This window comes from Kogia breviceps, chromosome 8 (assembly GCF_026419965.1).
Source record: "Kogia breviceps isolate mKogBre1 chromosome 8, mKogBre1 haplotype 1, whole genome shotgun sequence".
NCBI lineage: Eukaryota > Metazoa > Chordata > Mammalia > Artiodactyla > Physeteridae > Kogia > Kogia breviceps.
In genome coordinates, this window is record NC_081317.1 from 103,903,205 (window position 1) to 103,927,264 (window position 24,060).

The 24,060-nt window shown below is 55.6% G+C and overlaps 2 protein-coding genes across 2 annotated transcripts in view; one reads left to right on the forward strand and one right to left on the reverse strand.

The window, feature by feature from the left end:
• The first annotated feature begins 1,068 nt into the window (after positions 1-1,068).
• R3HCC1 (R3H domain and coiled-coil containing 1) lies at positions 1,069-10,665 on the forward strand. Its single transcript, XM_059072066.2, is given in 9 exon segments — positions 1,069-1,124; positions 1,126-1,192; positions 1,534-1,661; positions 3,691-3,828; positions 4,533-5,130; positions 6,090-6,262; positions 7,516-7,586; positions 9,342-9,437; positions 10,338-10,665. Coding segments are annotated over 9 exon segments (1,464 nt in total). The 3' UTR covers positions 10,475-10,665.
• A 961-nt stretch (positions 10,666-11,626) lies between these two features.
• Positions 11,627-24,060, reverse strand: part of LOXL2 (lysyl oxidase like 2) — a 98,716-nt gene continuing 86,282 nt past the window's right edge. The window contains exons 11-14 of the mRNA XM_059072091.2: positions 18,764-18,879; positions 17,454-17,590; positions 13,310-13,421; positions 11,627-12,573 (exon numbers count right to left, since the gene is read on the reverse strand). Of these exons, the coding sequence (XP_058928074.1) occupies positions 12,494-12,573; positions 13,310-13,421; positions 17,454-17,590; positions 18,764-18,879 (445 nt within the window). The 3' untranslated portion in view covers positions 11,627-12,493. The remainder of the gene's footprint in view (positions 12,574-13,309; positions 13,422-17,453; positions 17,591-18,763; positions 18,880-24,060) is intronic.

Consider the following 24,060-nt stretch of genomic DNA (forward strand, 5'->3'; position numbering starts at 1 on the left):
CTCTCAGGCCTAATTCCACTTCAGTTAAGCCAGTGTGGAGTGTGGGTGGGACTGGTGGAGTCAGAATCCAAATGGGTGTCCCTATTCTTCCTGCTGCCTTTTGCCCTCTACACCCCCAGGGGCCGGATGCCCCTCTAGGCAGGAGGCTGGGGCAGGGGACCTGTTAGGCCTTCAGAATCTCTTCTTAACAACCAGGGCTGAAAAGGAGACTCATGACTCACCTCCCTGAGTTCTCTTTGCACTCGGTGTTGTCTTTATTCTAGATCGTTTTATTCTTGAAAAACTATCCAGAAAGATAGTTTTTGTAAATGTGATATAATACCATCATCTTTTTAAAGAAATACTCTGGAAAAAACTGCAAGAGAGCAAAATGCATCTTAAGTTTTCTTCATTTTTCTGTTCCCAGCTTTTCCTACCTGGCCTTTTGAGGGACACTCTCCCTGTGACCTTGCCCATAGCCTACTGCAGGGCCCACTCAGACTGTCCCACCCCTGTACTAAAACCTTGGTCTTCAATGCTGTTAACTCAGGGGCCCGCTTGATTCAGGATGATCAAAGGCTTACATTTCAGCACCTTTCAGGGAAGAAGAGGATTTCAACCCTGGTCTCCTAGATTATAATAGCCCATCCTACACTGTCTGATGGGAAGAATTTCAAACCCTATTTAAGTAAGGTGGGTGCTGGAGTCATTTTTAGATGTAGCAAGGTAGTATAATTTGATGGCCTGCAAATCACCATTCTAGTGTCAACCCCGCCCTGTTACCCAAAGGCTAGTACACCTTGTCAGTGACCCTTTGGTGTGAGTTGGACCTCTTTGCAGCTTCCATCAATAAGGGTCAAGGAAGGGCAGTGGTGGTCAAAGGGTGATGAAATTCTTGGTGTCCAGTAACTTCCTATTTATTCCTCTTTTACGTTCCTAGGGAGGGGAACAATGAACCGGAAAATCTCGTATCGCCGCGACCTAGCATATAGGAGCCACCTCAAAGTATTTGCCAAACTTAATTGATCCTAGGAGACAGTGTGCTCTCAGGGGCAAAACAATCAAGAACACGCCTCTGCCGTTGCTGCCATGCCTCCTCCGGGCCGCATGGTGGCGCTGCGGCTCCGCCGAGACCCGGGTGTTTCTCGGGCTCGGGGCGCGCAGGCTTCTGGGGACCCTCAGAGCTGCGGCGGCAACGCGCGGGGCGGCTGCGGTGAGTGCGGCGGGCGGGTCTGGGGGCGGGTCGCCCCGCTTGCTGGCTCGCGGCAGGCCTCGCACTTCCCCCGGGCCTCTCGCTTTCGGGCCGGGGAGTGTCGATCGCGGCGTCTGAGCAGGCCCGAGGCGGCGGCGCGCGAACCCGGGGACAGCGAAAGCGAGCGCAGCGGGGGCCGGGAGACCCCTCGCTGCCCCGCTGCTGCCCTGCCTGGCGACCCTGGCCACGTCTCTTCCCCGCCTCGGAGCCCGGCTCCTCTCCGATCGGAGGAGAGACCTTGGCCTTCGTCGAGGGTGGGCCTGGGGCGCGCTCTGATCGCGGCCGTGTCCGTTGCCCCGCAGGTTCTCCCACCTGTCACCCTGGCCCTTCTCTGCTTGGACGGCGTCTTCCTCTCCTCAGCCGAGAATGACTTCGTGCACCGCATCCAGGAGGAGCTGGACCGCTTCCTGCTGCAGAAGCAGCTGTCAAAGTAAGCTAGTGTGATGGTGGCATCGAGCTCTGGGCTGCCTTCGCCCACTCTGCTGCTGAAAAGGTCAGGGTTCGCCCGGAGCCTCCTGTGCCCCATTGCCCAGTGGTGCATCCAGAGTAACGGGCTCGCAACTGGCTCTGACCTTGGCCTTCAGGTTTAATAATCTGCTCCCAGGCCTCTCCCAGCTGCATCTTTCTTCTTTTAAATTTTTTTAATTATCTATTTTATACATTTTAGTGTATATATGTCAATCCCAGTCTCCCAGTCCGTATCCCGCCCGCCCCCCCCCACTTGTTCTCTACATTTGTGTCTCTATTTCTGCCTTGCAAACCGCTTCATCTGTACCATTTTTCTAGATTACACATATATAGGTTAATATACGATATTTGTTTTTCTCTTTCTGACTTACTTCACTCTGTATGACAGTCTCTACATCCATCCACGTCTCTACAAATGACCCAATTTCATTCCTTTTTATGGCTGAGTAATATTCCATTGTATATATGTACCACATCTTCTTTATCCATTCGTCTGTTGATGGGCATTTAGGTTGCTTCCACGACCTGGTAAATGGTCCTGCAATGAACATTGGGGTGAATGTGTCTTTTTGAATTATGCTTTTCTCTGGGTATATGACCAGTAGTGAGATTGCTGTGTCATATGGTAATTCTATTTTTAGTTTTTTAAGGACCCTCCATACCATTCTCCATAGTGGCTGTATCAATTTACATTCCTACCAACAGTGTGCAAGAGGGTTCCCTTTTCTCCACACCCTCTCCAGCATTTGCTGTTTGTAGATTTTCTGATGATGCCCATTCTTTTTGTTTTTGTTTTTGCATTATGCGGGCCTCTCACTGTTGTGGCCTCTCCCGTTGCGGAGCACAGGCTCCAGACGCGCAGGCTCAGTGGCCATGGCTCACGGGCCTAGCCGCTCCGTGGCATGTGGGATCCTCCTGGACCGGGGCACAAACCCGTGTCCCCTGCATCGGCAGGTGGACTCTCAACCACTGTGCCACCAGGGAAGCCCCGATGATGCCCACTCTAACTGGTGTGAGATGATACCACATTGTAGTTTTGATTTGCATTTCTCTAATAATTAGTGATGTTGAGCAGCTTTTCATGTGTTTTTTGGCCATTTGTATGTCTTCTTTGGAGAAATGCCTATTTAGGTCTTCTGCCCATTTTTGAATTGGGTTGTTTGCTTTTTAAATATTGAGCTGCATGAGCTGTTTATATACTTTGGAGATTAATCCTTTGTCCGTTGATTCATTTGCAAATATTTTCTCCCATTCTGAGGGTTGTCTTTTCGTCTTGTTTATAGTTTCCTTTGCTTTGCAAAAGCTTTTAAGTTTCACTAGGTCCCATATGTTTATTATTGTTTTTATTTCCATTACTCTAGGAGATGGGTCAAAAAAGATCTTGCTGTGATTTATGTCAAAGAGTATTCTTCCCATGTTTTCCTCTAAGAGTTTTATAGTGTCTGGTCTTACATTTAGGTCTTTAATCCATTTTGAGTTTATTTTTGTGTATGGTGTCAGGGAGTGTTCTAATTTCATTCTTTTACATGTAGCTGCCCAGTTTTTCCAGCACCACTTATTGAAGAGACTGTCTTTTTCTCCATTGTATATCCTTGCCTCCTTTATCAAAGATAAGGTGACCATAGGTGTGTGGGTTTATCTCTGGGCTTTCTATCCTGTTGCATTGATTTATATATATTTTTTGTGCCAAGACACCAATATTGTTTTGATTACTGTAGCTTTGTAGTATAGTCTGAAGCCAGCTGCACCTTTCACTTGTAATCCTGAGCATCACCTGAGACTGAAGGGGCCCAGCACTGGCAGGGGAGTGGGGCCGGTAGCTCCCTGTCGTAACCTCTGTTGGCAGGTCCTTTGCAGTCAGCCTGGGACCCGAGGGGACAGAGGGAGCCTAGTGTTTAAGCCACCGTTAAACTGGGAGTGGACTCGGTGGGGCGCAGGCCTGGGGCTGCACCTGGAGCCCCTGCTCAGCACCCCTTCCCGTTGCTCCCCAGGGTCCTTCTCTTCCCCCCACTCTCCAGTCGCCTCCGGTACTTGATCCACAGGACAGCAGAGAATTTTGATCTTTTGAGCAGCTTCTCTGTTGGGGAGGGCTGGCGGAGGAGGACAGTCATCTGTCACGTGGACATCAGGTGTGTATCCTGCCGCCCTGGAGGCCCCTCAGCAGTTCTTTGAGCCGGGGGCGGGGGGTTGGGGGCTGGTCAGGTGAGCTGGTCAGTGCCTGAGAGGGAACCAGGGCCGGGAGCCCCGAGGCCGCCACCTCTGTCCCCAGCCTCAGGTGCTTAGAGTCAGCGGCGTAGATGTGCATGTTTGTGGAATTCCTTTAGCAAATTCAGCTTATGCGTGTTGGGCCGAAAGAGAGAACGAGAGAGTGGCTTAAACAGCGAAGGTGCCCGCCCAGCGTTGCTCTCAGTGAGCTTTTGCCCCGCAGAGGCCACGGAACGCGCGAGTACATCTGGGCTTTCACTCACCTGTTTCCACGTGCATCTTGCAGGATCTTATCATGATGACTATGATCCTGGTTTTTAAAGTTACATATCTTTTTAATAACGCAGTTCCTAAATGCTAGTACTCACCTTACCCTGTGGGTAAGCGAAGACTCAGCAGCCTCATATTCGGTTTTTAACACTGCGGGGAGAGCGGACCACTTTGGGCTTGTTCAGGGCATCCAGCCTCCACTCTGATGCCCCGTTAAGGTGCTTCTCAGGGTCATTTTGGCTTTGGTTTTCGCCCAAGGCTGACTTGAGAGCCTCGTGCCTGAATGGCAGGTCGCTCCAGTAAACCATTTTCCTTGGGGCCCAAACACCGCCCTGATCACCGCCTGCTCCTGCCCCAGGTTACCCGGTTCAGATGGGCTCTCTGGCCCCTGCCGCCCTCCTGCTTCCCACCCTGGCAAGTACCGAGGTCCGAGGTCCACCTCAAGCCAGGGAGCGGCTGCTGGTCCCCGAGGAGCGCGGGCCGGCCGGTGGCATCGTGGACGCAAGCCGGACCAGGCTTTGTATGTGCCCCGGGCGCTGCGCAGGCGAGAAGAATGGGCGCCCCTCCCGCCCCCAGGGCTTCAGGGAGGTGCTCCAGCTGGCGGGCTCCCAGAAGAGCCCGATGATATCCGTGCTGGGGACCCCACCTCCGATCAGGAACTTCCTGTGTTGGCGACTCAGGCAGCAGAGGTCCGAAAAGGCCGTAGCAAAAGTGAGAAAGAGTCACTGCCAGACCCAGTGGCCACTGAGTCCCCAGGGCCAGAGGATCACTCAGGGACGGGAGACAGGTCGGAGTCGGCCGCACGGCCTGGGCCCGGTCTGCAGCCAGACTTGGAAGACAGGAGTGGGAGTGAGCTGGAGAGGAGCCTGGCGGCAGAGAAGGAAGAGGACGAGGTGGAAGAGGAGGGGCCGGGCAGCTGCTCCGAGGAGGACGATTACAGTGAGCTGCTGCAGGAGGTGATGAGGCTCTTAAGCCCGGAAAAGGGAGGGCGGAAGTGAGGTGGGTGTAGTCGAGGGTGGTTGGGGGCCGAGGGTCATGGTGTGGAGGGGTGGGGGGCGGGTGCTGGCTGAGCAGGCCTGGGTGTTGGGTGATGGGGGTCCCTTAGGAGATGTGCGGGGAGGGACACAGGGGCCTTGCCCACAGGAATCAGGACTGACACTGCAGACGGCGGGAGGCTCAGGTCTGGGATTAGGGGTATGGATTTGGGTCCCAGCTCAACCATGTAGGAGCTGTTCGACTGTGGGCAAGTCATCTGGCTTTTCTTAGTCTCAGTTTTCTCATCTGAAAAAATAGCAGGTAATGATACGCACTGCCCAAGGTAACATAGATGTGCACATGCTTCAGAATGCACTGCAGATGTTGGTCATGAAAATCACTCTTCTGCCTGAAGCTTTGTCTTACGGATCTTGTACCCTTGGAACTGTGTGTCATGTGTCCGCCCCTGAGCCTGGCTGCAGTGTCAGTTGGGAGGGTGGGCATCCTGTATGGCTATTTTACAGATGAAGGATGGACGCCAGAAAGCCTTGCTTATTATCACATCATTAATGAGAGAAGGAAAGATCCTGGGCCTGCCCAGCTCTGTGACTTACTGATGGCAACTTGGAGCAAAATTAATTAATTCTTTGACTTAGTTTACCCATCTGTAAGGTGGGCGGATAGAATAAGGTTTTCGGGATTCTGTGAAACATGATGTGTGTCTGTGCCAGTCACCCAGTGGGGACTCCCCTAAAACTCATGCTTCTCCATCTTCTGGCCCAGTCCTCCATCCTGCTGTCTCTCCCAGACCCCTGCCTGGGGTGCTCACCTCCCTATCTACCCAGAAGCCTGCAGGACTCTCAGTGTGTGATTTTGAGAGCAGTCATTTGGAGTCATGTGTGTTGGAGCTCCCCTCGCTAAAGGGTCTGATCTCTCCCAGATAACGGACAACCTGACCGAGAAGGAGATTCAGGTAGAGAAGATCCACATGGACACGTCCTCCTTCGCAGAGGAGCTGCCTGGAGAGAAGGATTTTGCGCACGTGGTGGAGATCTACGACTTTGAGCCGGCGCTCAAGACCGAGGACCTGCTGGCAGCCTTTTCTGAGTTCCAGTGAGAGGCTTCGGGGAGGTGGGGAGGAGGGGGTGCCCAACTCCTGGAGAGGAGCTAGGACACCCCTTTGTTCTGGGGGACAGTTGCCTGCTCCTCCCCCGGTGCCCAGCAATCTAGAAAGAAAGGCAGAAAGTGGATGTGGTTGCTCTGGGCTCCATCCTCCTGGGCAGTTGGCTTGCTGGCCGTGACTTTGTGGAGGAGGAGAGCTGAGGTTTCGGTTGCAGACACTCTCCAGAGGCCCGAGACCTGGTCCTGCTGGCACCGGGCAGCAGATCTCCATCCCGGCCCCCACACATCCACATGGTGGCCAGGACCCGGCGGGGCCCCTGCCTCCCCTGCTCCACGAGCAGCCACCCGTCGGTCAGTCAGCAGAATGGGGCCATTTCCAGGCAGGAACTATTTCTGGGGTGAACTGGGCTTGAGCGGCCCTGGGGCAGGGTCTGGTGGAGATGAGAGACGGGGATATAGTGAGAAAGATTTTTCTTGTTTCCCCACATTCCTTGGATCCAAATCCAATCTTTTCTCCTTTTTTCTTTTTCTTTTTCCAAATGCTCATTTTCTTTTCTCCAGTCCCCTTTCCCTTTTCCTGCTTAGGCTTTAAAAACACTCCTTTCTTCAGGGCCCCCTTTCTGGCTGCTTCCCGAATAGCCTCCCCCTCCCTCCCTGAGCCTGAGCTGGTGGAAAGCTCGAAGGGCTCATCAGCTCTCCACCCGAGGGCAGAGCCAGACCGGGGCCACTGGTGGCTTCCTTGGCTGGCGTGGCAGTGCCACGGAGAAGCCGTGGGCCCCGGGACTGCTCTGGCTTCCCACGGGCCCAGCCTCAGGGGTGCTTTCCTGAGCGGCAAAAAGAAAGTCGAACAGGGGCAGTTGCATTGACACGCTTGTATTAGGTCCTGTGCCCACCACACAGGAGGCCTTTGCCTCCAGCCTCAGACCCCACACCCTTGGCCTGGCATGACGGCACCTGTGAGGAGCCCCCTTCGCCCTTGGCATTGTGTTCTACGAGCTTTGCGTCCTGGCTTCCTCAGTTCTACGAGTGGGGGGCCCCTCTGACCACGGGGCTGGTGTCTCTTTCTGAGGCTGACTGTCTGGTCTTCGTTGGAAGTCTGCACCCGATGGTCGTCTCCTTCCCAGAGGAAATGGAACTAATCTTGGGCTCAGGGTGTTTGAGGGTTGGAGGTGGGAGGGGACTTCCTGTAGCAGGAGGGGTTTTGCCCATTTGCTCACCTCATCACTCTGTCTCTTCCCCGGCAGAGAGAAGGGGTTCAAGATCCAGTGGGTGGACGACACGCACGCGCTCGGGGTCTTTCCCTGCCTGGCTTCAGGTGAGGCGGGCCCCTCCTCTGATTGCCTTTGGGGAGGGCGGGAGCCTAGGTTTCCCTGGGTGGGGATCCCCCAGGTCAGGGTGCAGGCTACCCTGAGCCGGCAGACTGGCAGTGTGTCTCCCAGCCCCTCCAGAAGTCTGGGGGGGGGGTGGGCAGAGCAGGAGCCGGGCCAGGAAACTCACGGCCTCGCCTGTTCATCTTCGTGCCTTCAGTTCAGAGGTTTCAGATTCAGGTGACCTTGACTGAGCATGTAGGGCCAAGCCCTACGGACTTCCACATACTAAATGAAAGCATATGAAGGCACCATTTTTAAAAAAAATAAATTTATTTATTTTATTTTTGGCTGCGTTGGGTCTTCGTTGCTGCACGCGGGCTTTTCTTAGTTGCAGCAAGCGGGGGCTGCTCTTTGTTGCGGTGTGTGGGCTTCTCACTGCGGTGGCTTCTCCTGTTGCAGAGCACGGGCTCTAGGCGCGCGGGCTCAGTAGTTGTGGCTCGCGGGCTCTAGAGCGCAGGCTCAGTAGTTGTGGCGCACGGGCTTAGTTGCTCTGCGGCATGTGGGATCTTCCCGGACCAGGGCTCGAACCCGTGTCCACTGCATTGGCAGGCGGATACTTAACCACTGCGCCACCAGGGAAGTCCCGAAGGTGCCATTTTTATAGGTCAAAAGCATTCACATACTGGCAATTTCATACGGTTTGAGCAGATGCGTCTCATTCCGTTTTCATTACAGCTCCAAGAGGTAGGTCAGGTGAGCCCTGTTTTACAGATGGGGAGACTGAGTTCCCTGGATGTCAGTGTCTGTTCAGAGTTACTAAGACTCTTGGCGTCAGAGCTGGGGAGGCCAGCCAGCCTCCTGGCTGTAGCTCTGGACGGTGCCTGTCCCCCGTCTTGGCCACTTTCCTGAGCTGCCCCTGCCATGCCACTGCTCAGTTTGGGTGTATTTGTAAAGAGTTGGTACCCAGCCGCCCTTGGCTGGGCTTCTCACAACAACAGCTTCTGAACACAGAGCTGGGAGTGACCATGGCCGGGGCGGGCCCAGTTCTCAGGAGAGCCTGGGGTTTCAGGGAAGGGGGGCAGTGTCTAGGGAGCAAGAGGACTGGGGCGAGGTAGGGGCTTCAACCCCAGGGAGGGAGCCACTGAAAGAGAGGCGGGGGCAGGGGGAGGCCCAGAGGCTTTCTGGTCCTCGGAAAGGAGGAACAGTGGGCTAGGCGTGGCCATGGCTGCCTTCTGGGCTCCACCAAGCTGTGTGGCACGGGCAGGCCACATCCTGGCCCCAGTTTCCTCATCTGTACAGTGGCTTGGACCCGAAGCCCCTCCCAGCCCTGACCTGCTGTGTCTCTTAAGTGGCCTGAGTGCTACATGGCCTGGCACAGCTTGGGGCAGTGAGGGCACGTGCCCTGGGAGGGTTTTGAGTGGGGCAAGGGTGGCATTTGTTTTAAGCTCCCGGACTTTGCAAGGCGGGGGCCTGCCTCTCCTGACGTCAGCACCGTAGGCTCCCGTGGCTCCCGACCATCCCGGGGCAGCAACATGGAAGCTGGGCTCCGAGCGGGCTCTCCACCTGAGAGCATGGGTGGCCCCGTGCAGGTCTGCGGGCTCTGGGGGCGAGGCAAGCTCATGGGGCAGCCCTGTCCCTGAGCTCCAAATGGGTGTACAAAGCAGCTGCGTGGGCCTCGGGTGACACTCGTGCTCCTGGGTCCTGCAGAGGCCTCAGCAAGAGGAAGAGGGCACGGCTCCAGATCTGTTGTCTTTCCACAGCTGCTGAGGCCCTGACCAGGGATTTCTCCACGCTCAAGATCCGGCCCCTGACGCAGGGAACCAAGCAGTCCAAGCTGAAGGCCCTGCAGAGGCCAAGTAAGGGAGCCGGTGGTCTGGGCGGGAGGGCTGTGTGAGAGTTGGGTGGGGCGGGGCCTTCCCTCCGATTCCCTCCCCTCTTCAGTTCTCTGCTTCAGGGCTCCTGGGCTGCAGTGGCCAGTGGGGTGCTCCTCCCCACCCCAGGGGGGCCCATCAGCAGTGCCGTCTGCCAGCTGCTCTGTCCCCGGCTTGCCCTCTGCTCTCACCTCTTGTGGTGTGGCTCAGGGGGAAGCTTGGTCTTTCTGTACGGCCGTGGAAGCCATGTGTTGCTGTAGGGTAAAAAGCTTAGGCGTCGGTGTTATCCTGGCTCTGGCACTTACGTAAGTTGGCCTTGAGCAAGTCAGATAAGCACTGGAGTGAATAAGAAAGCCTGGCACACGTGCCCACAGCGGTGAGGGGCACACAGAAGATGCCGTGTAAATGACGTCTCCTCCCCTTTCCTCTCCTCCTTCCAGAAAGCACGAGGGGGGCTTTAGAGGCCAGTTTTCCAAGGCTGCAAAGCAGTGGCTGGCAAAACTGGCCTGGGAGAAGCCTGCTGAGGTGGTCCACATTCTTGTGGATTACGTGGTCTTTGTCCCAGACTTCCTGGGGACAATAAACATCCTGTCTGTTGACCCAGGAGCTCCAGGTGTCCCATCCTGATTTGCTTTCCCTCTCAAAGAGCCCTGCAAAGCAGCGGGTAGACAGGATTAACACTGCCGCCACAGAGAAACAGGGAGGGTGCAGAGAGGTGATAGGATTAGTCAGGACCCCACGGGAGGCCTGGAGCCCTAGGCGGCCCCCTCTCACCAGCATCTGGCCATGCTCTAATGGCCTCTGAGGCCGCTGTGTTGCTGGGAGGAGAGGCCATAGCCTTGAATTCAAGTCCCCACCCCACGGGGGCCGGGGCTTTCCTTTTAGAGCTTCTGCGTCTGGCAAAGGAGAGACCACAGACAAACACAGCCGTGGCCCGGAGGCTAGTGGCCCAGGCCCTGGGGCTCCAACACAGAAAGAAAGAGAGGCCTGCGGTGGAGCCTCCCCCGACCCTGAGGCCCTGAGAGGCCCAGGCGGCCTGGATCAGCCCCCTGACCCCCCGACCCCCTCCTCAGCTGGGGCCCCAACGCCGCAAGCCTTTACACACACCAGAGCAGCCCTGAGCCACCCTCGGGGCGTCACTGTGGGACATGGGGGGCTTTACCTTGGTCTAGTTCCGGAAGTTGAGAAAAAATAAAAATGTAAGAATTGTTAACGTGACTGCTTCGAAATGGGATGGTCGGCCGCTGGACACTAGGGGGCGCTGTTCGCCTCCCATTTGAGACCTGGGGCTGCTGAAGAAGCTCCCGTCACTCTAGCGGACTGGGCTCGAGGATCCGGCTGGGCCTCGAAGGCATTTTTGCGCAGAGCCTGCCCGGCTTGGGGGTGTAGGTTACACCTGTTGTGTGACAACTGCCCAGTCTCCCCCAGAGCAGCCGTGGACTCTTGGCAGCGCCGCAGGCCCCCCTCTTTGGACTGGTCTTAGTGTTACCAGTGGAGCGGGTTACACTGGGGGGTCCGTGCGGAAACAAACATGAACAAGGCAAGAGGCGAAATCTGAAATGCCCGCCGAGCTCGCTCCCCTCACAGGAACGGCGGGGGGGGCGGGGCAGCTTTGTGCGGACAAGTTCCCGGCATGCTCATCTTTCCGGTTTGGGCGGAGTTGGTGCCGAGTGGTCCTGCCTGGCGCTCTGAGGTCATCGTGGACCCCTCGATTTGCTGGGCCACACCGTGCTGTGACACAGAGGGAGCCCCGCACCTGGGGGGAGAGTGGCTGGCTCGGGGTCCACCCTTACTGCACCCCGGGGACCCATGATCTACTTGACTGCCCCTCCCCCAGAGCCTGAGACTCAAGTCTAGATGTCCCATCTGGTCCTCACACAACCACTGTGCCCCTGACACATTTCACTAAGAAACAAGAGCTGAAGAAAGGCTGAGGCCTGTGTTTCTGTTGATTTTCCTGGCCCCTCCTTAGACCACGGCTTTCGGCAGGAGTCGCCCCTCCTCTGTGGTGTGTGTTGAAGGAGGCCCCTGTGGCCACGCCGGACGGGAGGGGCCCAGGAACTCACGTCTCTGCAGGAGGGCACATGTAAGCGTGCCAAGCTCCCTGACTGCCGACTAGGGAAAGGAGCCTTGCTGCTCAGGGGCTGCGTGCAGAGGCCCAAATGAAACACACATGCGGGTCATAAATCTTTTATTCCAAGTTTCAAGTATGTGTAAGTGTCCACGGTGACACATGGCGATCGGTAGTAAGTGTCCTCATCACCCAGGACCCTGGTTATAGCACCACTGAATCAGTTACAGAACTGGAAGGACAGAAAGGAGTCACTTACACAGGGGGGCTGGTTTTTCTTTTGAGCTATACTTTCAAAGGCCCAGATGCCCAATATGAAATGCCACTACATTTGTGTTTCAAAGTCTGCGAAAACAGAATATAATAATAATATCTTGAAAAATAAGAGGACACAGGGATGTGGGGGGGGAGAGAAGCACCAGCTCTGAGCTCACTGAATCAGAAGACGTGCGGCAGCATTATTTATATGTGTGGATAGAATAGGGTAGAGGCAGTTCGTTTAATTGGAAGAGAAGTCTAGATACTCCAGTTGGCTGGAAACGACCTAAGAGGAGGAAAAATGGGATTCAGCCAGACCTCCTCGGGTTGATCACTCACAGTTGCCAGCGTGTAACTTGAGAAGAAAATGGCCCGTGTTATCTGTGGTGAGCCGGGCAGGTGGTGAGACCCGGAGTGGACTGTGCTTGGAATGGGACAAGCTGGTGACAACCTGTGCGCTGGGGTCCTGGACAGGATGGCTCTCCGTTGGCACTGCTCCCACAGCCCCGTGGACAAGCCCCAGCCCCAGAGGCCTTCCCAGCCTGCAGGTGTCAGGAACGTGCCTTCCTCGCCTTCCTCCTGAGCTTGGCCGGGGCTGCAGGGGGTCGAGACAGGCGGGGGCCGGGCTGGATGCGGGGGAGCAGGGCGAGCCTGTCGGTCGTTGGGGAAGACGCGCTGTGGCCCGAAGGCAGGAGGTGACCATGTCACTGCTTTACCGCGTGGAGAGCTGGTTATTTATGAGTCCACTGAAGTGTTCAAACTTTTTTTCTGTCTCTTCGCTGAAGGAACCGCCTGAGGGGTGGGCAATCAGGGAGACAGAGTTTGGCAAACCAGATGCACAGGCCACAGGGTCCCTGGAGCCACCACCCTCCTCAGGTGGCCACCTCTGTGTGACACCCCCAGGGCAGCGACAGGTGCTGGCCATCTCTAGGGCCAGGCCCATGTCAGCTGCTCTGTCAAAGTCGAGTGAAGGAGCAACTACATCTAGTGCTTTTCGTGTTCTCCTCCACCGAGAGCGAGGCCATCGCTTTTCCCGCGGAAGAGAAAGCTCAGCCTCCCCTCTGGGAACCCACGTTGTATAACGCAAGGAAAAGCTTCTTTGCGTAGGCAGCCAGAAGCCACAGTGGTTGACTAGCTTCTAGCTCTCGGCAGGAAAACGATACACAGAGCCCGCAAATGGGCATGCGTAACGAGGTGGTGGCCTCAGCTCCGGCCCTGAAATAGCTCTGGGGTCTACGCCGGGCCGGCCCGGTTTCTGCCCTGTCCTTTCTCCTTAGCCAGAGCTGGCTGTGAAAACCCGGGCTCCATCCAGGCCTGTGGTGTCTACAGTGTCCTTCCTGCGTGTGGAAACGCGAGGCTGTCCCCTTTCCCTGAAGCCTTTACCCAAGTTAGGAAGCTGCTCTGGTTCCTGGAGAAAGTGGGGCAGCTCTTGCCTGTCTCCTGGAGTCGGGCTGTGGCGTTGGGGGGGGGGGGGGGTGCCTGGCGGGCCTGAGGCGCCGCGCTCCCCAGGAGGGCCAGGGGGCCTTACCTATGTGGCAGTTGTACATCCAGATGCGGTGGCCGTCGTAGCGGGTCCTGCACTTCATGACGTTATTGGTGTAGTCAGACTCCGCCACCTCGTAGTTGGGGTTGATGACGACCTGGGGGAGAGTCAGGTCAGAGGGGGTCCCGCCCCGGCCACCCTCCGTCCCAGGCCCGGCTGAGGTGCGGAGAGCAGGCCTGCCCCCAGAGCCGGGCCGGCCTCATGGAAGGGAGCAAAAATGGCCGGCGCTGTGTTCCAAGAGCAGCCGGGTGGGCGCAGAGCTGGTTGGAGATGAGGTCGGGGAGGCAGAGGGGGGTGAGGCCTGGAGGAGTGAGACCTCTGCGCACCCCTGTCTGTCTCGGCGTAATTCTCACACACACACACACACACACACACTCTTCGTGGCCAGTAAGCATAAGAGTGTGTGCACAAACACGCACACGCACACACCTACACACACACGCTCTTCATGGCCGGTCAGCGTAAGAGCGCACGCACACACACGCACACACACACAGTCGTACCCTCTCCTGGGTGCGCTGGGAGGTTTGGTACAGAGGCAGGAGCTGGGGCCTGGGCTGTTGAAGGCGCCAGAAGGGAGCCGGGGAGCAGGATGTGCTGGGAGGGGTGGGGACAAGGCCCGGGCTCTGTGGGGAGTTGGGGGGGGGGGCTGCCCTGGGTGCTGGAGACGACACTGCTCCCGGCGGTGTGACATTGGACATGTCCCTTCCGCTCTCCAGGCCTCGGTTTGCTCTAGGGGATCCTCAAGCCCTTCCCGCTCACCAGTGCAGGGCCTGGGCTCTGGGGGAGACTGGGCCCGCCTTGTACCCCCTTCCTCTGCATCATCCTAGGTGAGAGGGCATAGCCCAAAAGAGCAGGGCAGGAGGACCATCATTTTGAGTGGGCTTCCGAGAGCGGACAGAAAAGGGAGATTTGGGGTGAGGAACCCAGAGGAGAAAGGGGAGGGAGGGGGAGGGGGAAGGGACAGAAGCCGGGCCTGGAGCTGTGGGCGAAGGTATGGAGGACACAGACGAGACTTTTCCCGAGGGCCCTGCCACATGTGCAAGGGCTGAGAGCCCAGGGAGACAAGGGGGGCAGTGCTGCCCTAGGTCAGTGTGATGGGTAGCCTGCTAGCTAAGGCACATTCTGTAGGTTTGGGGCCCTCAGGACCTTCCCCTCCAGAAGGGCCTGGGTGTCACCCTTTAGTAGGCTGGCTGGGCCCTGCCAGAGCTGCTGTGGGAAACGGACCAGTGGGAGCCCCCAGCCCTGCATCCTGGCCAGTGCAGGCCATTCTGGGGGCCCTAGGCTACCACAGGCTGGTCAATGTCCCGCTCTGGGGTGACCTTACTTTTCTTTGATCTCTTTTCTACCCGACAACCTTAGCTCTGTCCCCTGCCCCAGCCCATGCATGGCTCACAGACCAGGACAGACAAACCGCCTTGCCCACGGACAGCCGTGCCCCGAGGGAGCCCACCCAGATGTCCCTGTGGGTGACCGTGTGGGCAGTAGAGGCTATCAGGGCCTGCTTGACCCACTTGGGTGCAGGGGTGGGGACTGAAAAGAATGGTCTCCACAATCCCATCAGACTCTCAGATATGTGGTTTCCAATCTCGTGAGGATCAGTGGGCACTGGCTTTAGTTCCTTAGACAAAGGATCTGCTGTGGTTTACAACAGCAAAGATGTGGAAGCAACCTAAGTGTCCATCAGCAGATGACTGGATAGAGATGTGATACATATATACACAATGGAGTACTATTCTGCCAGAAAAAAGAATGAAAGTTTGCAACTTTCAACAACATGGATGGACTCGTTGGGTATTATGCTTAGTGAAATAAGTCAGAGAAAGAAAAATACTGCATGTTATCACTTATATGTAGAATCTAAAAAAATAAAACAAACTAGTGAATATAACAGAAAAGAAACAGATTCACAGATAACAGAGAGCAAGCTAGTGGTTACCAATGGGGAGAGGGAAGGGGCAAGATAGGGGTACAAACTACTATGTATGAAATACATAAGCTACAAGGAAGGATACATTGTACAGCACGGGGAATCGAGCCAATATTTTCTAATAACTATAAATGGAGTATAAGCTAGAAAAATACTGAATCACTGTGTTGGACACCTGAAACTAATATAATACGGTAAATCAACTATACCTCCATTTTTAAAAACTTGAAAAAAAAACCCAGGAGCAAACGAAAAATAAATAAATTGGCAGTGGCAGTGACAGCAGCAACCTTATATTGAAAAAAAAAAAAAGATCTGCTGTGGATCCAGGAACCTAGTAACGCAGTGAGCCCTGCCTGAGCCTCTGTGCACAGACCCCCCCGGATGGAACGCCACCTCCTCCTCGGCCCGGCTTTCTCCTGCCGGAGCAGCATTACTGCTGCCTGCACTTGGGTCCACGTGGGAATGCAGAGAACCGGTGACTCAGGCCGGGGCTCTCACACATCTAAAGCTCCACGTCTATCACAAGGGACTGTCTTTTCCATGAACGTGCCCCCTAATGAGTTAATTTGCTACTTGTATAGTTTAGGAGTCGAGAACACAGAATATGGAGTCGATGTGACCTGGGTTGGCCTGGCTGTGAAATGCGGGTAATGGTAACACCCATCCCTGGGGGATTACGTGAGACCATGGGTTCAACAAGGTGTAGGCAGGTTCTGGCCCATCACTGATCTTCAAGGAGCCGCAGTTATTAAATAGACATTGTCAGAATACGCGATGCTACACGTCCCCCAGGCAAAGGGATAGCAGACTTCAAACATACACCACCACACATGGAGTACGTGCCCAGAGACACGGATATTCAATTTTTTAAATAAAGAGCAGCACTCTGGTCTTCGGTCGTTCCTCTCCAAGTCTGCGGTTCTGGGCTTGTGGGTGGAAAAGCGCTTGGCTGTCTGATTTTCAGTCTCTGCAATTGACCAGGGAAACTTTCAAAACCCCTCTGTGGCCGCTTCCCTGCAGGTGTCGGTTCCTCCCAGGACTGTCTATGGGGTGGGGATGGTGACTGGGCCCTGCGCTGGCTGAATGCCCCCTCAGGAAAGCTTTCAACACAGAACGACACATTCCTGGGCGCCCACTTGCCACCCAACCATCAAGCTTGAAAGTAAGACGGGTGGGGATGTGGGGAAAATGAGGAGGCGAAACGAAGCCTCCACAGGCAGGAGTGCACCTGTGCCCCAGAAGGGGAGATGGTGGGGATACAGTGCCCCTTGGCCCCTCCCCCAGTCAGGGCCCTGGCTGGAGCATGCAGCTATTGGCGGGAAGGTGGGAGGCCAAGCCCTCTTAGTTCCTCCTCAGGGCGGGTGGAAGTCCTGGGAAGTCTCCACACAAACAGTCAATGGAAAGGCTGTCTCTAGTCCCTAACAGCCTACCGTTATAGATTCATTTCTTCACGTTGAAAATTGCCCCTCTGCAGATCCTCTTCTATGAGGCAAACGTTTCTGGGAGAGGCAAGTCACAAACACTTGGGAGTGAATGGCTCTTTGTGGGATTGCTTTTAGCCTTGACAGCACAGAGCAAGGCAGGGTGAGGGCACTGGGAGAGATGGGGTGGAGGTGAAAGTACAGCTCCAAGGGACACAAGAGGTGTAGGTCGCCTTAGAGTCTGTGCACAAATTCCTGGCCTGAGGACCAAATCTCGTTTTCAGATGCATTTTTTTTTTCTTTTTTGTGGTACGTGGGCCTCTCACTGTTGTGGCCTCTCCTCCCGTTGTGGAGCACAGGCTCCGGACACGCAGGCTCAGCGGCCACGGCTCACGGGCCCAGCCGCTCCGCGGCACGTGGGATCCTCCCGGACCGGGGCACGAACCCGTGTCCCCTGCATTGGCAGGTGGACTCTCAACCGCTGCGCCACCAGGGAAGCCCCAGATGCATCTTGATTTGCAAGCACCGGGTGTTAACTGAACTGATGTCTCAGGAGGTCTGCAGTTCTCCACGGGCCTGCATGTCTCACATACCTAGGTTACCTGGGTGACAGCGACAGCCTCCGGGTGTAGGACTCTGTGCACTGTAGATGGCCCGGCCTCCATGCGTTTCTGCCTGGGCACCATTGGAGGAAGGAGGCTACCCACCCACTTGCTAAGGCAGAGACACCTCCTCCCGTCAGCGGGGGCCTGGAGCCCCTTCTCAGGCCCCTCACCTGGAACAGGTAGTCTCCAGGGGGCACGTCGGTGATGTCGACCCACTGGCAGTCGATATCATGGCGGTACATGTCCCAGCAGCCCATGGTGATGCCCTGCTCGCCGAAGTTGGCACACTCGTAACTCTTCTGGATGTCTGAAGGCAGGGGCAGAGGCAAGCCCAGTCACCACGTGCCCGTGACCCCTCTGCCGGAAGAGGCTTCCCCTGCCATCTGTGCCACCCTGCCCACAAAGGGCCCCGAGCAGCCCTGCTGGGTGGGTGACATCCCCAGACCCCACCCTCAGCATCTCTCCGTCCTCCCAGGCCGACAACCTTGGCTTCCTCTGGGCTCGGCAGCCCATCCCTTCTGTGCTCTCCTTTTGATGGACTCCCTCCCTCTTTCCCTACCCACAACCCATTGCTCCCTCCTCCACGAAGCCTTCCCTGGCCACTCTGGCCCACCTTGGCCTTTCCAAGGAATATCAGCCTAGGAATGAAGCGTGTGCTTATCTGGGTAAGTTTCTGGTGTTTATTGTTGAGCTTGATGCTGGGGTCATCTTGTCTCCCTCTGGGGAATCTGCACTTGGATGTGGACTCAGGTCTGGCTTGTTTCTCTGACCCTTCCTGGGTCAGTCCATTGTCTGGCATACGGTAGGTGCTCAAAACCCATCTGCTGTGTGATTTCCTGGCCTGTCAGGGGCCACGTCAACCACTGACAATTCGCACCCATTTCTCGAGAGGCCGCCACGTCTGGGCGCTACTCTAAGGTCCGGCCATGCTGGAGAAGGGTCATCGGGTCTCCCGTGGGAGAGGCTGGTCAGGCCAGGACGGCAGGCGCGCGCACAGGTGGTCACGGTGCAGGCGTGGCAGCTGACTAGGGGTGTGAGCGCGGTGCTGCCTCTGCCTGGGGCAGTCGAGAGGGTCTGGGAACCTCAGAGTGGGGGTTTAACTTGAACCTGGAGGTAAGAACCAGTGTGGCGGGGCACTTGTGTTGGGACCCAGGGAGAAAAGGCTGTGGCAGACAGAGTGGGAGGGGACTGCGTGTCAGGTTCAAGGGTTTGGGCCTTACCCGGGAGGCCACGTGGACCCACCAGTGCCCGTCAGCGTAACTCTGGGCACCCAGGTGCCTTTATAGCCGGGCTTTGCCTACCCCCCAGCCCCAGGCTCTAGTCGTGGGATCCCCAGTGAGGAAGGTCACGGGGAGAGTCAGCAGTGGCCAGGGTGACACAGAGACCTGCGCCCGGCCTCGGCTTCCAGCCAGGTGAGCGCCCACAGGAGCACGTGAGTCCCTCCAAAGTTCCCCAGCACCCCCTGCCCCGCCAGAGATACCTCCTTCACATTCTGTGTCCTCCAAGCAGAAGCTGGCCTTGTGGCCCTCTGCCACCTTGGTACCGTTGAGGTTCAGCAGGTCGTAGTGGGTGAACACCTCCATGCTGTGGTAGTGCCTGGGGGCGAGAGAGGGGGCCTGGATGTCAGTCTCTGCAGTGACGGCCGCCTGCAAGCCATGACCCAGCTGGCGATTTCCCACTGGGGACACCGTGAGCAGAGCAGCGTGGCCCAAAGTGGCGGCCAGTGGGAGAGGCGTGGGCAGCGACAGGGCATTAGGAAAGGGGGGATGGAGCCAGTCAGCGGGGTGCTTACGTGGGCTCTGGAGGGGTACAGCCCGCTCACCCCCCCCAGGCCTCAGTTCTCTCATCACCTAAGTGGGGATAATCATGCATATAATGCACAGGATGTCGTGGAGGATAGTAAGATAAACTGAGGAGCAGAGGGTCCGGCATCAATGATAAGCTCAGTAAATTAGGACATTTTTGGTAAATGTGTGTAACATCTTCCTGGGTGCTAAAGTGGCTATCACAGCCCATGCCTACTTGAGACATTTTCCGCAGACAAATGCAAGTCACTCTTCCATGTCTTTTGAAAACTTTTAAGGTGGGAGCGTGGTCTGGAGGGAGAGAGACTGCAGAGGGGGAGGAGGGGTGGGAAGGGCAGGTGCTCTTGAATGGGACCCACGCGTGTCCTGAACCAGGTGACGGAGGCAGAAGTCTGTGCTCCTGGCATCGAGTAAATAAAAAAGGAGGCGAAAAGAGGGCTCTTGGGCCCTGCGGGAGGGAGAGGATGGCAGGCACACCCTTCGGGCCCTGGAAAGGAGTAGAGGGGGAGAGAGCTTGTACACCCCCGTGGCTTCTCCCCTCGGCGGAGCGTTTACCTAATGGTGTGCCATCCGGTCACTTGGGAGGAATTGAGAACAGATGCAGATTCTTGGAAAGGCCTGTGTTTGGTGCAGAATAAACAAGGGAAACGGCTGCCACGCGTTGCCGTGGGGCTTTCCGAAAGCCCTTGGTGGCCAGGCCCGTCCTAAGCGGCTACACATGTTATCACAAGCGGCTGCAACGCACTTACCTCTGTCATTAAAGGGACATTTGGAAAATGGGGAAAAACTGAGGAACAAGGAACCAAGGCTGGGGGAACAGAATCACATGTTTCATTTCCGTGCGAGCTGAGTTCCCGCTGCAGGAAAGAGGGAATGACAGCATGATCCCCTGTCAGGGGTTCTGTAAGGATGCAGTAGGAGAAATCACAGAAGAAAACCTAACATGGGGCTTGGAACCCAGCAGCACTCAGGACCTGTCAACCCTCTGCTTACCGCTACCACTCCCAGGAGGGATGGAGTCGCGCTTTATTACTGCCACCACCACTACCATTGCTACGGTTATTCCCAGGCCCGACGGCGGCTTCCCTGCCTCCCGGGGCCTCAGGTGGTTGGCCTCAGGCTCCCTCCGCTGGATCCGCAGCAGAAGAGAACAGAAGGAAGAGAGAATTAAAAGGACAGGTTGCCCTCCCTCCCATGGGAACATATGTGTATGTATAACTGATTCACTTTGTTGTGAAGCAGAAACTAATGCACCATTGTAAAGCAATTATACTCCAATAAAGATGTTAAAAAAAAAAAAGGTTTTCAGAGAGGAAATCAGAGGCTCTTTTCCCTTCTTCCTGTGTTGGGCTTGTGCTAAAAAAAAAAATGTCAGAAGTTCCTAAGTTGGGCTTTTCCCAGGTCACTCATGTTTCTGGGTAAAAGAATGCTGAGCCAGGGGCCCTCAGGGAACAGTCACAAGGATGCATTTTGTGGCAGTTGAAGGGGTGACATTGAGTCTATTTTGGCTTCTTGAAGGAGCAAGATGAGACATGAGGTCTGACTCATTGCCTAAAACATGTCTGCCTCTTTCAGAGACGGGTTTACGTCGTCATGTTTACAGGCTGGAAAGACTGAAGAGGAATAGGTTTATGCTCCGTTGTCTAAACAAAATTCAGACAGAGTCCACAGATGGACTCTGGTAGGGCTGACCTTCTCCTGCTCCCCTGCTTCCTGCAGACTCGATTTAAGAGTCATCTTCCTCAGCCCCTCAGTTTTTCCCCTGTGGATATCAGGAGGGGAGCAGCTGGTTTGGAGCCTCCCGATGCTGAGGTCTGGGAGCCTCTGTGCTTTACCGCCAGGGCAAACGTGGACATCAGCCCCGGGGCCACGTTTCCCTCCCAGCTGGTTGGCTGTGGAGCCCAGGGGCAGCCACCTTCCACCACCCACACACACATCTCGGCGGGGGGGGGGGGCGGGGGGGTATGGATCGTGGCTGCTGGGAAGGCCCCTGGTGATCAGGGGAAATTTCTTCTTTTCAGGCTGAGTGTCCTGAACTTTGGAAGTCTGAGAGGGGGCCTGATCCATGGGATAAAGATAGGGAAACTCCGATTTGCAAAGAGATTCCAGAAGTCTAAGGCGGGAGAGAATACCTGACACTAGAGGGAGGTCATTGTAATCTGGATGAGAGGAAGGACAGCCTTCTACCGTGAGACTCCAGATCTCAGCATTCTAGGACACGGTACTAGCCGAGGCAGGAGGTGCTGGGTGAACATGTGGATGACAAAGCTGATCCAGAGCAAGAACAGAGGTTTGGGTATATTCTCTGTTACCCTAGGTCATCTCGGGCCCAGATAAAACTTTCGATCTGGGCATCAGTGTGCGTTGTAGACATGTTTCGCTCTTTTTTTCGTTTCCCACACCAGCCACGAGTCTTCTGGTGCCTCCAGGATGGAGAGAGAGTCCTGGCCGGCACTCAGCCGTGGTTGGGAAGAGGCTCCCATCCCCATTTCAGAGAAATCTGGGGCTGTGTTCCAGCCTCAGGAGGTGTGTGGCCACAAAGGGCTGGGTCCCTTCTGCTTGTTCCGCCCTGCCCTCCTCATGTGCTAGGCAGCCCCTGGCTGGAACAGAGCCCCACGGATAGGATGAGGGCCTAAAATTGGCTCACAGAGGCCGCACTGAATCTGTGGGGCTTTGATCTGATACGGGGGCTGCTCCGCACATGGTAGGGGGTGGGGCGGAATGAAGGAAAGTCTCCCCTTTGTACCCGGGCCATCCCTGACTGGAGGGCTGACACCTGTGCTGGATGTCACCTCCCTGCCGCTCCAGCTCCCAGATCCTCTTCCGGGCTTCCCCAAGGTGTGAGGGGCAGGGAGACTGAGCCCTGGGACAGAGCAGGGGCTGAGGACCGGGAGACGCCGGGTTGCTCTGTGCCCAGCTGTCAAAGCTGTGACATCATGTGCCGGAGGAGCAGGTGTGGCCCCACTCCCTGGGACACAAGAAGCAGGAGGGGGGATCCCCCATCAAGATCACCAACCAAGGGCCATATATATGAGAGAGAATGGTGCAGGGCATTTCCCTCTAGGTCTGGCTGGGGAGGAGACTCCTAAGGGGGCCGTTGTTTGTTTCATCTTACGGCTTTCAAAGACATAGCTCTGGGGCTTCCCTGGTGGCGCAGTGGTTGAGAGTCCGCCTGCCGATGCAGGGGACACGGGTTCGTGTCCCGGTCCGGGAGGATCCCATATGCCGCGGAGCGGCTGGGCCTGTGAGCCATGGCCACTGAGCCTGCGCGTCCGGAGCCTGCGCTCCGCAGCGGGAGAGGCCACAGCGGTGAGAGGCCCGCGTACCGCAAAAAAAAAAAAAAAAAAAAAAAAAAAAAAAGACATAGCTCTGTTCCTCATCATAGCATCAACTAAACTGGGAGCTATAGTTTTCCCCATACACACTAATCTGAGCCGGAGCTCTCAATTTTGCCTCCACAGATGGGCTTCAGTGTCTCTAAATCTGCTGAAATAGGACGTTAAATCTAGAAATGATTTTTCTGAGTGGAGGACGGGCCAGCTTTCATCAAACTCCCAAAGGGACCCAACGGAGATTTGGGCCGGGATTCCTGTTGAAAGGCCCTCCCACAGAGCCTGGAGAATGCCCCTGGAGCTCTGGAGGCCAGGGGTGGGGACTTTCTTATACTCTCTGGAGTCTTATGGTCAGAGGTTCTCAGCCATGGTCCAGGAGGTAGAGGCCCGAAGGAACATATGCTTAGCCAGTATGCTCTTTCCCACCCGTCCCTCCCAAACCATTGATTGCAACATCTATAAACAAAGAAAGAAAACAGAACCCAGGAAAAGCTGCCGTAGGGGTGGGGAGGAGGGGTCAGGGTCCCTGGAGCACCAGATCAGAAGAAACACTTCCGTGATGTTGCCACATGTATTCTTAGGGAAAAGACCATTCCTTGGAGGGCAAGCCTAGGTCACAGGGAGACTCCTATCGTGTGATGTCCGGGTGGAGTGCCACATGCAGGGCAGAGATGCAATTACCTTCTACTTGTAGGCCCAGAGGGCAGCACTTCTGCCATGTATTCTCTGAAGGAAATCAGGCACCCATATGTCATGGCTTTAATTTTACTCCTGACTTTCTCCCTGCAGAAGACCTCCATGCTTCTGTATAAAGACCAAAACTTCTTTGGCTAATTAGGACTTTTAGGACATACGGATAGTAATTACAGTTGACCTTTGAACAATGCCGAGGTTAGGGGCACGGACCCCCCTGTGAAGTTGAAAATCCAAGTACTGCTATCACTGCCTCAGAAACAAAGGAGTTGATAAATGACTCACCGGAGGGCAGGAAGCTGAAACCATTTGGACAGATTCCGGACTCAAACTCTAATTCTTTTGATTCCACGTATTATAATCTCTAATCAGACATAAACTTTTCCCCACACTGAGTTAATTTTAAAGCTGTACAGGGCTTCCCTGGTGGTGCAGTGGTTAAGAACCTGCTTGCCAATTCAGGGGACATGGGTTCGAGCCCCGTTCGGGAAGATCCCACATGTCGTGGAGCAAATAAGCCCGTGCGCCACAACAACTGAGCCTGCGCTCTAGAGCCCACGAGCCACAACTACTAAAGCCTGCGCACCTAGAGCCCGTGCTCTGCCATAAGAGAAGCCACGGCAGTGAGAAGCCCGCGCACCGCAACGAAGAGTAGCCCCCGCTCGCCGCAACTAGAGGAAGCCCGCATGCACAGCAACCAAGACCCAACGCTGCCAAAAATAAATAAATAAAATAAATCTTTAAAAAAAAGCTGTATAATGAAAATGCATATAGTGAGGTACAGTATGTATTGAAAAAAATCCACATATAAGTGGACCCGTGTAGTTCAAACCTGTGTTGTTCAAAGGTCAAATATAAAGGAATATCAGCACCCCTGAGTTCTACCATACTCCTTTTATCTATTTCTTTATTTGGCTGCGCCTGGTCTTAGTTGTGGCGTGCTGGAT